Source organism: Pipra filicauda, unplaced genomic scaffold (assembly GCF_003945595.2).
Source record: "Pipra filicauda isolate LSUMZ 115617 unplaced genomic scaffold, ASM394559v2 scaffold3_size10097308_pilon, whole genome shotgun sequence".
Lineage (NCBI taxonomy): Eukaryota > Metazoa > Chordata > Aves > Passeriformes > Pipridae > Pipra > Pipra filicauda.
The window spans coordinates 2,467,012-2,482,065 of NW_024104532.1; the positions used below are offsets into that span (position 1 = coordinate 2,467,012).

General features: G+C 48.1%; 1 protein-coding gene across 4 annotated transcripts in view; it reads right to left on the reverse strand.

The window, feature by feature from the left end:
- Positions 1 to 14,928, reverse strand: part of UIMC1 (ubiquitin interaction motif containing 1) — a 39,856-nt gene extending 24,928 nt beyond the window's left edge. For 2 of the 4 annotated variants that reach the window (XM_027718702.2, XM_027718706.2), the window contains exons 1-3: positions 14,649 to 14,754; positions 10,265 to 10,422; positions 2,212 to 2,302 (exon numbers count right to left, since the gene is read on the reverse strand). In XM_027718702.2, the coding sequence (XP_027574503.2) occupies positions 2,212 to 2,302; positions 10,265 to 10,414 (241 nt within the window). In that variant the 5' untranslated portion in view covers positions 10,415 to 10,422; positions 14,649 to 14,754. The other 2 variants (XM_027718704.2, XM_027718705.2) reach the window with 2 other exon arrangements.
- Positions 14,929 to 15,054: the final 126 nt, after the last annotated feature.

The following is a 15,054-nucleotide window of genomic DNA, read 5'->3' on the forward strand; positions in this document are numbered from 1 at the left end:
GCAATTACAGTAAAAACATTCAAATGTGCTTTAAAGCACAGACTTCCTCCAGAAAAAGAGAGAGACTTCGTTAGGTTTTGTATTTCCATTTATCCTGTCAGGATGAAACGTCACAGATATATTTTAGTTATGGCTTTAGGTTAAAATGAATAAAACCACAACAAAGCAAAAATGGGAGGATATGCTTTATAACCAGAGCCTGCCAATATCCGAAATTTTCCAGTTTTGAGGAGAAAGAACTCGCTCTACCCAGAAGCACCGAATCTTTACAAAAGACCAATTTGCTTCGCAATTCAAAGAATTTATTTAAAGACACTGAGAAAAATAATTACTACTTCAAATCTTAATTTGCCTAAAAGCAAACACCAAAAGTCTAATTATAGCTTCCCAGAAATGAGAACAGCCCCACGATCACACGTGCTTAAACAAGCGCCCGCTCTCCGACCGAGCGGCGCCGGCACCCCCAAACTCAGACGTCCACACTAAGCAACAGAAAATTGTAGCTTTAGCCCCAGGAAAAGAAAAACTATTATCAATAATTTCAGCATCTAGAAACACAGCAGAACTCCTCTGTTACACAATGGCTGGAGAGCTGGCTCTGTCTCCCGTGGATTTTCTGGAGCACACCAAACACCTTTTGCACAGCACCAGCTCCCAAAACCCTGCACACCCAATGATGCAACGAGGATATCCAACTTCAGCAGCTCCCTGTTCTTAACGCCATATGTTTGGTCACATTTTACTGGCTTCTCCAAGGGGGGGCTTAGCTTTTATTTGATGCCCTGTTTCCTTTGGGAGAAAAAGAAGAAAAAGAACTCTTCCCACATTTCTGATTTTTGTTATCTTACTTGTTCAACACAGATACGCACAGTGGGCTTCAGCTCCCACAAAGAGCTGGGCTGTTCTGTGCTATGGCCTTAGGCCTCTATTAAAAACAATTTAATTCACACAAGCCCTGTGAGGACTGACAAGCCCAACTGCTGCTCCTTGCAGAGCACTGGTGTGCTCCATTTTGTTCAGTGATTGCTTTGGGTTTTGTAGGAGACAGCACCTCTCCTATTTTAAAACATCCTGAATTTCACATGCTAGATGGACCAACTACTGCCTTGCAGAGCATAGGAACACAGGCAGGGACCTGGGGCCTGGCTGCTGTAACAGGCGGGGCTGTACCAGGAACATAGGCAACATGGCCATGCTCAGTGGTCCCTTCCGCCTGTACATCCCTAGCATTCAGAATATAAACAGGAACATCCCAGTCTGTTCGCTTTAGCATTTATTCTTAGACCCATTGTCCATGAATGCATTTAATCTCTTATTAAAGCTGCTGATACTGACCCCTTCACAACCTCCTGTGACACAAACTTCCAGGAGTTCACTCCATGCTGTGTGAAGCATTACTGTCCTTCACCTGTTTCAAACACATCTATCTCCTGCTATTTCCACCAATGTACCCTGGCTAATAGGAGCTTGTAAACAATGGCTCTGTGCTCAGCTGAGGCACTGCCTTCCTGATAGGAACTTTGATCCCACCTTCCTCTCCTAACAAAGCAGCCCCAGGCTCTCCAGTCTCTCCCCATAAGGCAGCTGCTCCATGCCCTTCGTGGCTTGGGCTGCCCTTCTCTGGATGTACCACCACGGCCTTGCGATGCAGAGACCAGAACTGCACACATGGCTGTGACAGGGGTGCACCAATACTCCATATAACTGCAAAATGACATCACCCAAATCTCTGGTTCTTAACACCCTTCCTTATGATGTCCAATGTTGCCAGTGCTCCAGCTGCCCCCACGCCACAAGCCAACAATTTCAGAGAACTGTCAGCTGCGACTCAGATCTTCCCTGAGTGGCAGCTGCCAGGTCAGAGCATCCTGACATTTCAGGGACAGGCAGCAGCAGAGGAGCCTGAATGGAAAAGCAGTTTGTGACTGACAGCACTTTCAGATTGGCTTCAGCCTGTTTTGAAACCTGGTGAGGTACCAACACCCTCCCACACTTATTTTGGAAGTGCACCAGTCCACGCACACGCTGCCCAGGGAAAAAACAAGTGACAGTGTGCCTATTCAGACAGGCAAAATTTACCCCTGAGAAGGGTCTTCTCTGAAAGCTCTGCATCCCCAGCCACATCACAGCCTTTCTGCAAGGGAAATAATCTCTAACACAAACAGCTGCTCAGCACCAGACAACTTCCCCAGCCCCACAATCGAGACCTACGTGCAATTTTTCTTTTAGCAGCAAACTTGGTTTGATCCAGCTGCTGTTTTGTTCTCTTCTTTTGCAATCCACTCTCTTCCTTTGACTCCTGCTGTAATGGAAAAAAACATGGTGAGTGCATGCAATATGTAAGAAATACTACCAGCCCCCTTCCCCCCAGCTACTCAGACACAAACAGTGGTTCAAGAACAAGCCTCTATTTGTGTGAAATTTGAATTTCAAACATAATTCAAACACATTCTGTAACTATTAAAAGCTGTGTGATAAGCATAATGAGCAAAAAGAGTTACAGACTGACATAAACAGAGAAGTAGGAGAGACAATAGACTTCATGCCAGTCACCACCATGCACTGCACCTGCTACCCACGATTTTAGAGAGAATTTGTTTGGCCTTGCTAAAACATTGATATTTGTAAGCACTCAAAACAGAACCTTTTTACAAGTGAGCATCACACACCTGTAAGCCAGGACTGTTTCCTGCCATGCAGCTTCTAGTAACTCTGCCAAAACAATTTCAGGTGATCAAAACTAGGATCCCTACCTATTTTTGGAGACCCATGTTAACACAACCTCAGGGCAGGAGAACCATATGTATTTCCTCCTCGTGCCAATCTCTCATTGTATTCATAGAATGGTTTGGGTTGAAAGGGATCTTAAATATCATCTCGTTCCAACTCCCTGCCATGGGCAGGGACACCTTCCACTAGACCAGGCTGCTGAGAGCCCCATCCAACCTGCCCTTGAACACTTCCAGAGATGAGGCAGCCACAGCTTCTCTGGGCAGTATTGCCACAAGTGTTTCATTTTTGAAGTTTGAATATTTCGGGAATTTGTTGTCTTGGGCCTCTCTGGAACAATACCCCTACAAACAACCTACATGTGTGCTGCTTTAAGCACAGGGACTGCATCAGGACTGGGTACAGAAATAAATGACACACATTTATGCAAGTTGTTGTCCTAGCAGCTTAAGCGAGGCCACACACATTACTGAAGGCTGGCACTGGGCTCCTTCCAATTTGTCTCTCTAAATCAGGCAGGATTAAAATCAAACCCAGTATTTCAGGCAGAGACTCATGCCTGGCCAGGAGGGGCTTTGCACCACTCCCTCTGCAGCTGCAGTGAGTTTTGCTCTCTATGAGACACACATTGGCCACACACTTGTGCCTCATTCCACCTCCTGTGACAGGAGAGGGGTTCAAGGCGGGGTCATGTGGCTTGGGCTACTTTAACACAAACAGATACATTGATTTTTTTTCAAGTGTCATCAATTTCTTTTGTCCTTTGTCCATGTTTCTGAGCCTGTGAAGTCCTTTGGACTGCACCTCTGTGCTGAGTTTTGTTCCAGACATCTCCAGCTTTAGTGTTATCTGTAGATTTTATTAATCTATATACACCACTTGCTCCCTCTTACAGATCATTAATGAGGATGTTAAAACACACACAGACCTAATATTGATCCTCTTGGCCTCAGCCTTACATCTCCCCCAGATGAGCCTCCCTTCTCTTCATCACCAGCTTTTGCTGACAGTCTTTTAGCAGGATTTCAATGCAGGAATGTTACTATCTAGACCAAATTGAATTATTTGCCCAACTAAGATTTTTGCAAGACATACTATTAAGTGGTTTCCTGAAACCCTAATACATTACAGCTTCTACACGCCCTCATACCTACGCCATTCCTCACTTCACTGACTTAAGAAGCACCTCACAACACAGCAGCAATCATACTTGGCAAGTCCACACACACTCATGCTTGTACCTAAGCGGTTTTTCCTATGACTGATTCCTTCTCTTCCCTACTCAGCCTGGTTTGGTTCCCCCCCCCTTCCTAAGATCTGCCACCATGTCTTCAAAAAACTGCTTCACATCCAGAGTTTCTCTTGCAAGGAGATGGATGCCAAGCTCACATTTAGGAGGTGAAATCCCCTCTTCCTGGGCCCTGGCATATCGCCCTTCTCCACAGTTTTCCCTAAGCCAAGGGATGTCCTACTCCAAAGTGCCCGCCTCAGCAATAGCCTCCCACTTACCTCACGAGCAGACCACACCTGAGGAAGTGGGAAACGGTCTGTGGGACTGCACCAGGATCACACTAGGATTATATGCTGGAGAAGGTTAAGCAACAGCTCTCCCACTCTCCCCCAAAGCCCTGTCTAACTGTGCTAAACGCACCCCAGCTTAAGACAGGGTAATTTAATCCTAGCAGGCTCCGTAAATCCCCGGCTCTCCTCTCTAGGCATCAGTCTTCCCCTCATCACTCTTGCACTTGCTGGAAGGTCAACCCTGACACTCTCATCTGCAGCTCTCTTCCAGGGCACGGATGTGATTTATGAGCACACCAAACTTTCCACGGCTGCAAGTGCCTGCACTGTGCACTGAGACAAACACTTACAACACACACCACGGGACAAGATGGGGCCCAAACACCTCCAGGGCTCTGGAGTGGAACGGTGCACCCGGCACTGGGCGCGCTGCCCGGATCCACCGCACAGCCAAGTACGTGCCTCGGTTCTCTGTGCTGGTCCTGAAGAATCTCGACATTTACAACAGTGGCAGGAGCAAAATTATTGCAGGACACGTGTTGTACGAATCTCATACATTTGAGAAAGATGTTTAAATTGCTCAGCAGCGTTCTACTGAACAGCCACGGTGCAGAGAACCGCTGAAGCAAATCCAATTAATCCTGATGGGCCAAAATATATACACACATCTCAATTCCAAGAATTCTTAAATCTTCTTTATTTTTAAACCCAGAAAATAAAACATACCTTTTAATTAGGATTTATGGCTGTTTGTACCTCTGCTGGGAGAGAGCCCCGCAGGCCCCAAAGTGCTCTGCATAAATGCAGGCATGGATGGTAGAAACCGAAGGGGCCAAAAAAATTCAGAGAAGACAACAGGGCTTGCTCTTCCTGACCCAACCTTTTAATGCTCATCTATCTACAAGGATAATAGGAACTCAGGGGGCCACTCAACCAACTGCCTTTCTAATAAGATCACCAGTCCAAAAATAATCTTAATCAATTAAAATATTCCCAAACTGCAGCCAATACTCTTAGTTACAAGGTCATCTCCAACACACAACTTCCAAGGGAAACTAATTATTATAGCAGAGGTGAGGTAGGACCTGCACACCTCTGTTCAGTGCCAGCCTGGAGAGAATCTCTCCTTTGCTGTCCATTCAAGGCACAACAGCCAAATTCTTTTCCTGTGTGTCAGGCTCTGCATTTTAATTTACGATGCTCTCTTATGAGCAATTTCACTGCCAGCATTGTACACAGATCAAGAAATAGACAGGTTTTCAAAGTTCCCTACACATTTAGTGGAAGGCAGCCACTATTCTTCTTCCTTATTTTTCAACCTGCTTGGTTTCACCAGATAGCAGGAAATCAAACTCCCATTTTAAAAATGCTTTTGCACATACTTAAGAGAACCTGACTCTGCCAGCAGAAACAGATACATCTCCACTCGCTCCTAAAAGCCCGTAAATGGAAGCCAGTAGCCAGCATCCCACATCCTGCTCCCTCAAATCCACATCATAAACCACAGAAATCAGCTTCTACTGACTCAGGGAAGGAAAGGCTATAGCAGAATGTCTCCATCACTAATGGTGCAGACTGCAAAGTTGAAAGGTCTGGGTAATTTTACTGCTCAACAGCAGTTGGGACCATCTAACAACAGGGCACAGCCAAACACCACACGTCCTGCATGGGAAATACGCAGATGAAAACCAGACTAATTTATTTTTAAAAACCAATTAGATGTTGGAAGTCCAATGTTTGGCTCTAGCCAAGGCTGCTGCTGAAATTAATATCACACCCTACTTTATTAGTCTCTGACTTCAGAATCTGTTTCAGCTTTGCTGTCTTTCAGCTCATTAGAACAAACCTGCTGGAATTGGAGACTTGAACAACAAGACGCAATGGGGCTCATGCCAGACACGCAGTTCCTGACACACAGAGGGAAGACTCTGTAAGGAAAAGGGTTTTCATTGGGCTGTGAGGAGTCTGGATTCAGATCAAACTGATTTTCGAGGAGTGATCGCAGCAGAGCCATGGAGCCTTCCCAAGAGCCAACTCACACCGCATTGTCCTCTGGGAACTGGAGGCACCAGGTCCCTTGGCACCAGCAGAGCCCGTGGGGACAGCAGGGCACTGCAGAGATACTCCCATGAGGCTCTGCTTCACTCGGATGGTCAGTGGTGTGAGCTGGTGTCCTGGTTTCAGCTGGGATTGAGTTAATTTTATTCCCAGTAGCTGGTGCAGTGCTGTGTTTTGGATTTAGTATGGAAATAATGCTGATAACACACTGATGGTTCTTTGGTGCCAAGCAGTGCTTACTATAAATCAAGGGCTCCTCAGCTTCCTGTGCTCTGACAGTGACCAGGTGTGCAAGAAGCTGGGAGGAACTGGCCAAAGGGATATTCCATACCATAGAACATCGTGTCCAGCATATAAACTGGGGGGAATGGGCTGGGAGCCACCGATGGTTGCTCAGGGACAGGCTGGGCATCAGTCAGTGAGTGGTGAGCAATGGTATTATGAATCATTTGTTTCTCTTGGGTTTTACTCATAGAATCACAGAATGGTTTGGGTTGGAAAGGACCTTAAAGATCACCTCTTTCCAAACCCCTTGCCATAGGCAGGAACACCTCCCACTAGACCAGGTTGCTCATTGCCTGGCTTTGAACACTGCCAGGGATGGGGTATCCACAACCTCTCTGAGCATCCTGTTCCAGTGCCTCGTCACCCTCACAGTAAAGAATTTCTTCCACATATCTAACCTAAATTTCTCTTCTTTTAGTTTGACCCCATTCCTCCTTGTCCTATCACTACATTTTCTCATAAAAAGCAGTTCCCCTCTCCCTCCTTTTCATTACAATTATTATTGATATTATCATTAGGATAATTAGTAGTATTACGGTATTTTATCTTGTTTCTATTATTAAGCTGTTCTTATCTCAACCCATGAGGTTTACTTTTTTTCAAATTCTCCTCCCCACTACAGCAAGGGGGGTGTGGAGTGAGCAAGCAGCCATGTGGTACTTAGTTGCCAGCTGGGATTCAAGCACAACAGGTGGGCACTGTCATCCCATCTTTTCCATAGTAAGATGTCCCTCAGGCCATGCCTGGTCCTGAGGTGAGTGGCCACTGTCACAGCTGATGAAGACAGGACAGGGCAGTGGCCAGGTATTTCAGATGACGCCCAAACACACCTCCCTCTGCACCACAGCCGAAATCTAAACTGGAACATCGACACATGCTGCTGATTTCTCTGACTGCAAGTATCTCCAAACACAGGAACACTTGGGCAAAGGGATGTTCCACACCAAAGGGAAGACAAGCCATGCAGAAATAGATGGCACCATCACCCTGGAGTCCCATCATATGTTCCCCAAGGGCTGGCAGAGCTGATGGATCTGGCAGAAAGAGCTTGTGAGACTTCATGCCAACTCTGAGTGCAGGCAGGTACCCTCCAAGCTCACAAAGGATCTACCCAGGAAAAACAGACCCTTCCAGAAGTTCCTACAGCAGATCAGTGGCATTTTGGGATTAAAAGCTGCAAATCAGTCTACGGGTCAGCACAACCTTTGGGCTGTGCTCAGTGCTCACGTTCGGCCAGGCCTGATGCCAGGGAACAATCATGTTTCAGACATGGCTTCGGAAAATCTTGAGGGTCAGAGTCTTTACCAACAGCCCAATTCAAGCAAGGGGCTCATGAGACAGACCAGGAATTGCTATTCTTGGAAAGAGCACTGTTGGGGACTATTTGAAATATTGTGTATTTGTAGATGACCACCCATCTTCTGGCGTGGGCAACCAATTCCCTTCAGGGTTTAAACAGCCGGGGGAGACAGGAACCACTCTGCTCATTCGTCATGTCTGCGTTTTCTGAGACACAGTTTGCACAAAGAAGGTCATCTCTTCTTCCTTCCACAGAGCCAGAGAGACTGTTCTTATTTTGTCCAACCCTTTCCAAAAAAAGAGAAGTTTTCCCCGAATCCAGGATTATATATAGCAGAGATCAGAAAGCCTCACATCCAGAAAACTTCTTTCTGATGCAGCTCTGCAGATGCCACAGCATAGACATGAGCAAAGAAAGAGAACTTGGCAAAATAACATGGATGAGCTTGATAATCCAGCATGACTGAAAAATTCCTGGGAGAGGCAGTCTGCCAAAGATCATCAAAAGTGAGAAGCTGGAGGCTTTCCAGGTGCAGCTGCTACAAGATCTGCTGGTCTGGAAGCAGAACTAGGGACTTGTTCTATAGATACCTGCCAAGAGACTGCCAAGGAAGAAAGCCATCGAATCAATGATGCCCAAATTGTCCTTGTAGCTTTTGATTCATAAGGAACCATGTCCTAACAGATGCAAGATTAATTGAGAATGTATTGTTCTCTAAAATTGCTATTGATCTGAGCTTCCCACACCTCTTCTTGAACACACAACAAGGTCTTACCAGAGCAAGAACAACAGTTAGAAGGTTCAAAATTGAAATTCAGCTTGATGTACACAGAAGAGCTGAGACAGTTACAGAAGGCAGACAGTTATTTTTTTGAGATCCCAAGTAAATCACAGTTTTGCGTTCGATTTTGCAGAAAACAACACGACAAGAGACTATGGCACTGGATCTGTAAGCTGATGACTCACAGAAAGAGACTGAACTGAATAAATCCACTCATTCAACTGACTGAACTGTTGTCACTTAAACAGAACCTAATTGGCTCTTTAACGGCCTCTCTGAGCATATCCTTTTCTGTAATATGACCGATTATGCCATCAGAATTTATTGTTTATAGACAAACTTACAGAACAGAGAGAGAGCCTAACCTTTTTATAGATGTGTTTTAAGAGACGTTTGTTTCCTCTTTTTCAGATATGTGCACATTGAGATGAATAATTGCAGACAATAACAGGTCCTGATCTTTTATGTACTGCAGCAGCTCTTATAGCTGCTGATTTCTTTTTTCCTTATAGGTTTCACCATAAAGGCCAGTGATGCAGCAGACATCTTAAGTTAACTTAGCATATTGCAGAGCTAAGGGTTTAACCCCACTGAACTATTACTGCCATATGTTCCATTTCTTTCAGGGAATTTCCCAATGGGAAAGAACTCAGACAATGTGAAGAAAAAACATCCAATATCGTTTGCCCTACAGCTTCTCACTGTTTATTTCTAGTGCTTTTCCCCTCCTCACATGATAATCGCCTTATTGGAGAGCAGCACACTGCAGATGTGGGAGCAAAAGGGACTTGATTTGAGATCTACAGCTAGAGAGTGAACTGAAACGCTTTTGAAAATGGTGGAATTACAAAAAGCAGCTTAGGATCCCAAATCACCAGGAAGACAGAGCAAAGCCTTAAGAGTCACACATAAAACGCCGATTCTAATAATTTCCCCTCGTGCGGCTCGCGGCTCCGGGTGTCTCCCGGGCAGGAGTTCCTGAGCTCATCCCAACGCCCGTGTAACCAACACAGACATTTCAATCTTTAGAGTAATGCTGATGTGTGTAAGCCGACGCTGGGGATCAGAGATCTGAGCCTTGATGCCTCAGCCAGGCACTCCCACACCACATTCACCTTTACACCCTGCGGAGGTGGGTTACAAACTTGGATTCCTGTAATTCAAGATCAGTTTACTAGACACTAGCTGTCTCTGAGCTACTCACAAGCCTGTGTTCTGAATCATTTTCTTATCTATTTGCACATAATACAGAATCATGTTTCTAAGGTTTAGCTGGAAATCAATCAAATAAAAATTATGAAAAAAAGATTTGTAAAGGGATTGAGGAAAGGTTACTTTTAAATTACGTTTCAGATTCGGTTCTGAGAGGATTTGGTTATCAAATCCCAGACTCATAACTCACCCTCACGAAGCACACCATTCATTTCCTAGTCAAATAGGATTTGATTCATCTCATATGTAAGAAAAGGAACGGCACAAGATCCTTTGCGCAAAGCCCAACCCTGGCACAACACCGAAGGCTGCTCGGGCACTGTCCTGCAGCAGCAGGGCCCAGCACAGGCTCTGGGCACCCCAAACCCATCACTGACCTCTCCATCACTGTCAGATATAACAATAAATGCATCCACAAAACTGCGCTTCTTCTTGGCATTGGCTGAATTCCTCTTCTCATCCTCATCTTCCTCCCCATCCTGACCTCTAGACTCCAGGCCCTGCGTGGGCTTCTTCCTCCTCGGCATCCTTCACTCTGAAACAGATGAAAAGATTAAAAGCCATTTGTTTCCTTCTGATTTAGATTTCCCCTACCAGCCATCCTTTTTTTTTTTTTTTTTTTTTTTTTTTTGCTATTTTTAGGCAAAAGACCCCAGGCACTGGAACCTTATTACAAAGCGTGGTGGATTTAGCGTTACTGGGAGCCACATGTACCAGTCACCACTCATCTAGTTAAAAACACTTTATTACAGTTGATTGCTAAAAAGGGGTTTCAGGGGAGCAGCAACACAGACTAAAGCCACTCTGAATGCCTTGTTCCAAAGCAATGAGGCTTTCCTCTCAAAGCCCATCAGCAAACTCCTCCACAGCATCACTTTACAGTGGATCTCCCACCCTCCAATACAACTTCCCCTCCTCAGCCCCACACCTTCACCAGAACAAAGCAGGCTGTGGCAGCAGATCAAGCTGACAGTTGCACACCAGACCAAGAAGCCACCACAACACAGCCCTTTGTCAGCGTTTGTATTCAACAAAACCAGGGGGAAAGGCATTGTTCCTCCAAGGATGCTGTCCTGCCCTCAGCACCACTTGGTGCACGGCTGCTCCAGCACTACAGACAGGGAAAACACAGGCACCGGCAGCAGGCAGGCTGGAAACAAGACAACAGGTTTATCTGGCAGCCTGGGTTTCTCAATGACCAGCAGCCTCCGGAAGAACTCCGGGCAGACATGCCCAAACCATCCGCATTAACAAAGGCACTTAACGAGCAGCAAGGAACCTGCTGAGCGTTATTAGTGCAAACCTGAGGGCTCTGTGCACGCAGGTGCCCACACAGTGCAAGCTGCTACTTCAGCATCCCTTCCCTTGCCAGCCCATAGACTGCTGGAGAGGGATGCACAGCAAGCATCAGCTGCTTGGATCCAAAAGGGCTCGGAGGAGAGGACTGGGAAGAGATCTCGGTGAAGGAGAGCAGCGGGAAGGCACACAGAGTTAAACCACCCTTTCCTGCCTGTGCTTGCTGTTTGCCAGATAACTCAACAACAACATTTGGTGCTTCCTGAACTATGATGTAAAAGAGCCTTACAAAGCAGGCTGAGCATGACCAGCTCTGTTGAAGTTAGAATTAAACATGTGCAGAGAGTGGTTAAACAACAAGCCCCTCATTTCACACCAGAGAACAGCAGAGCTGGAAAAGCAAGTCAAGTTGGCTGGTTCCCAGACCGGTGTCCTTCCACAGCATCCCTCTGCTTTCCTTCAAGATCACTCAAATAGCTCAAGTGTGCTGCTTAGATCTAAAATAAGAGGAAGAGAAGATGCAACAGAGACTGTACATCAGCCAGGATAGAACCAAACCCTTCCCTGTAACACCACAAAATTGCAAACAGAGCTGTGTATAGAAACAGTAACGAGCAGGGAGTCCAAAATCCCCATCAGTGCTGAGAACTGCAGTGCACTGCTCCATCTACAGTCCAAGCAGCAAGGTGAGGAATAACATCGCTCCAGCTCTACTATCCACAGCCTTCACAGACTCCCTTCACCTCCCTCCCTCTGCAAAGACATGCACACACAGGCGCAAAGACAAAAGACGATTATCCTGGTGAGTCATGATTTGCACCGAAGGTTTGCTGAGCCCTCTGAAGGCAGAATACTGTACAAATGGCAAAGTGACTGAAGGACCACTGCAGTCCCCCCGTGCTTGTCTGCTTAGGAATCACAGAATGGTTTGGATTGGAAGGGACCTTAAAGATCATCCAGTTTCAACCCCCTGCCATGGGCAGAGACACCTTCCACTAGACCAGGTTGCTCAGAGCTTTATCCAACCTGGCCTTGAACACTTCCAGGGATGGGGCAGTCACAGCTTCTCTGAGTAACCTGTGCCAGTGCCTCACCACTGTCACAGGGAAGAATTTTTTTCTAATATCCAATCTAACCCTGCTCTTTGTCAGTTTGAAGCCATTATAGAAAGGGAAATAGAAATAAGCACTGCTTTTGGAAAAGCTCTGGTTCCTATTCAGCTCCAGCTGAGTTGAAGTCAGGTCCTGTTGGAATATCCTCATTGTAGCTTCTCCATTTTTTTATCTTTTGCTCCAAATGGTCTCTTTGCCCTCCCTGTCCAGGGAGATGAGCCAAGCCTCACACCCAGCTGCTGTACCCGTGGTGGTGAGGAACATTCCCTTATCGTTGGAAAACCACTCACATGCGCTACAAGGAGCACGGAAAGGCCCACGGAGGGTCACTGGTTTTGGAAAGGCAGCCCATAAACCTCCTTACCCTCACAACAAAAGAAACAGCAACAAGGAACTGCTGTGCTGCCTTTTATTTTTTTTTAAATCCACACTGGTATCACCATCTCTCCTCTGACTCTGTGATACATCTTCTGCTTGGTGCTCTGTGCTAAATAAGAGATCACTGAGAAATATCAACTGAAGTTATGATGAGTCACCTACCTTCAACATTTAAAGGAGAGAAAAGAGGAGATGTAAGAGATGTAACCACACAACTCCCACAGCACTTCTGAAAATGAAGGGACTTGTGGCAAAGAGAGTCTCTAGAAATGTAACTAAGGGAACAAGACAAGTAAGAGATCAGTCGTAGCTGTGCTAGTCTGAGGCTGTGAGTAGGAGAGCAGCAATAGCTTTTATTAGACAAGCTGGTGTAGCTGAGAGAAGAAAACATGCATCAGAGCACAGCCCTCCTCTTCAGGCAGGGAAGTCAACCATCTATTGCTTTTAGCACTCTTGGAAAGGACAGTTGTCAGTACCCGAGGGGATCATACCTGTTTTCAGACCCAGTAAAAAAAAGGCCAAAGACTGAATTATCTAAAACTACCTTTGCAATTAGGTTCACAGACTGACTTTGCAGTTATCCAGATTTTTTTTCCAACTCTGAATTTAAAAGAATTTCTTCGTAAACGCTCTGACAGCAAAGGTGACCTCCTGACAAGGGACTCGCACATGCCACGCTTCTCCAGTCACATTTTTAGGGATATCCTTGAAGATCCCCAATTTGTGATTATTTGTCATTTTCCCTCTCATCTATCATTTTGATGAATCAGAAAGCAATTACCGACAGAATAATTCTAAATCTTGACACTGCAGCTACAGACCTGCCAAGCTGTGACAGCTTGAAAAATGCTCGAAAAACGGAGCCAAAAAAAATGAATGACTCTCATCCCCGGATGAGTTCCTGAGCCGTTGGAAACACAGGCTGTCGCTTTGTAAACAACTCCCCCCGCCTTGGGAAGCAGAGCCACAACGCTTCCCGTGCTCAGGCAGGTCAGCACCACACGCCTCCATGGAAATATCATCCCTGGGACCCTCGGCTCGACCCGGCACGCAGGGCCCAGATGATGCTCCGCGAGCAGGACACGAGGGCTGGCAGCGCCCGGGGGAGAGAGAAATTGTTTACAGGATCGATCCGTTTATAGAGTTAGCTCTTCGCAGAGAGGGCACGGGCACGGCAGAGGCCACGCACGGCCGAGTGCATCCGAGCTCTCGGGAGCTGCTCCGTGCTCCAGTGCCCTCGAGTCCCACGCGCAGCACCTCCCTTCTCCAAGGACAGCTGAGGAAAACGTTTCCCCCCCACTACGTGGGAGGAAAGTGACCCCATCCCCAGACCACGCCCAGGGTCCCTCTGTCCCCTTCCCGGCCCGCTGCCTTCGGGCAGGGAGGGCTCTGCAGGGAAAGTGACAAGGATGGGGTCAGGGATACTCAACAAGCTGCGGAGAAGGATGGGGGTCCCAGGCGGGATGGGGGTGAGCTCGGGGAAAGGTGATCAGCCACAGGTGAGCAAACAAGAGGGAGGGGAGCGTGCAGGGGCTGCCCCGGGAGAAGGGAGCCAGGCCTGTCAGGAGGAACAGGAGGGGCAGGAGCACCCTGGCCTTAGGGGATGGGGCCAGGGCAAAGCTCTGGTTGTGGGGTTCCCTCCCAAGGGGACAGGCCAGGAGGAGTTCCAGGGTATCTCCAGGCACTGCATCTCCAGGGAAGGAACAGGGGAACTGCCCTTGGGGGTGGGACGGAGGGTGTCCCTTCCTCAGGGGGGAGCGCTGGGGGCCGGTCCCGGGCCACCCAGAGCGGGGGCCGGTGGTCACGCAAGGGGGGGCGGAGGTGGGGGAAGGGGGTCAGCCCCGGGGGCCACGGGCCGGGAAACGGCCCCGGGCGGAGGAAGGGGGATCCCTCACAGCCCCGGGAGCCCCGCGGCGAGCCGGCCCCGGGCGAGCCGCGGGGCAGCAGCAAGCCCCGCAGGGCACAAAGTACTCACCGGGCTTGGGCCGCCCCGTTGCCCGCGGCCTCCCCGCCAGGTCTACCCGCACCGGCCCCGGTCGGCGGGTCCCGCACCCGCGCTCAAGTTGGCGGCGGAGGCCTCATTGCCCTCACCCAAGATGGCGGCGGCGGCTTCGCTGCTCCTCACGTGGCCGTCGGGGCGCTGAAGCGGGCGGCGCCATGTCCATGGCGGGCGGGGCCCGGGCGCCTCGCCCTGAGGCGCAGGCGGTCTCGCCGTTTTCTCAGCCTGGGACGCCGCTTCCTCCGGAGGAGGGTGCGCTGCGTCGCTTAAACACTCACAAAGACCGGCCGCCACCGTGCCGCGCTCTATACTTATGCCCACAACCAACATGTCCGCCGCCGCCTCCCCTGGCGGGCGCGGCGCTCTCGCGGGAGGCCGCCCC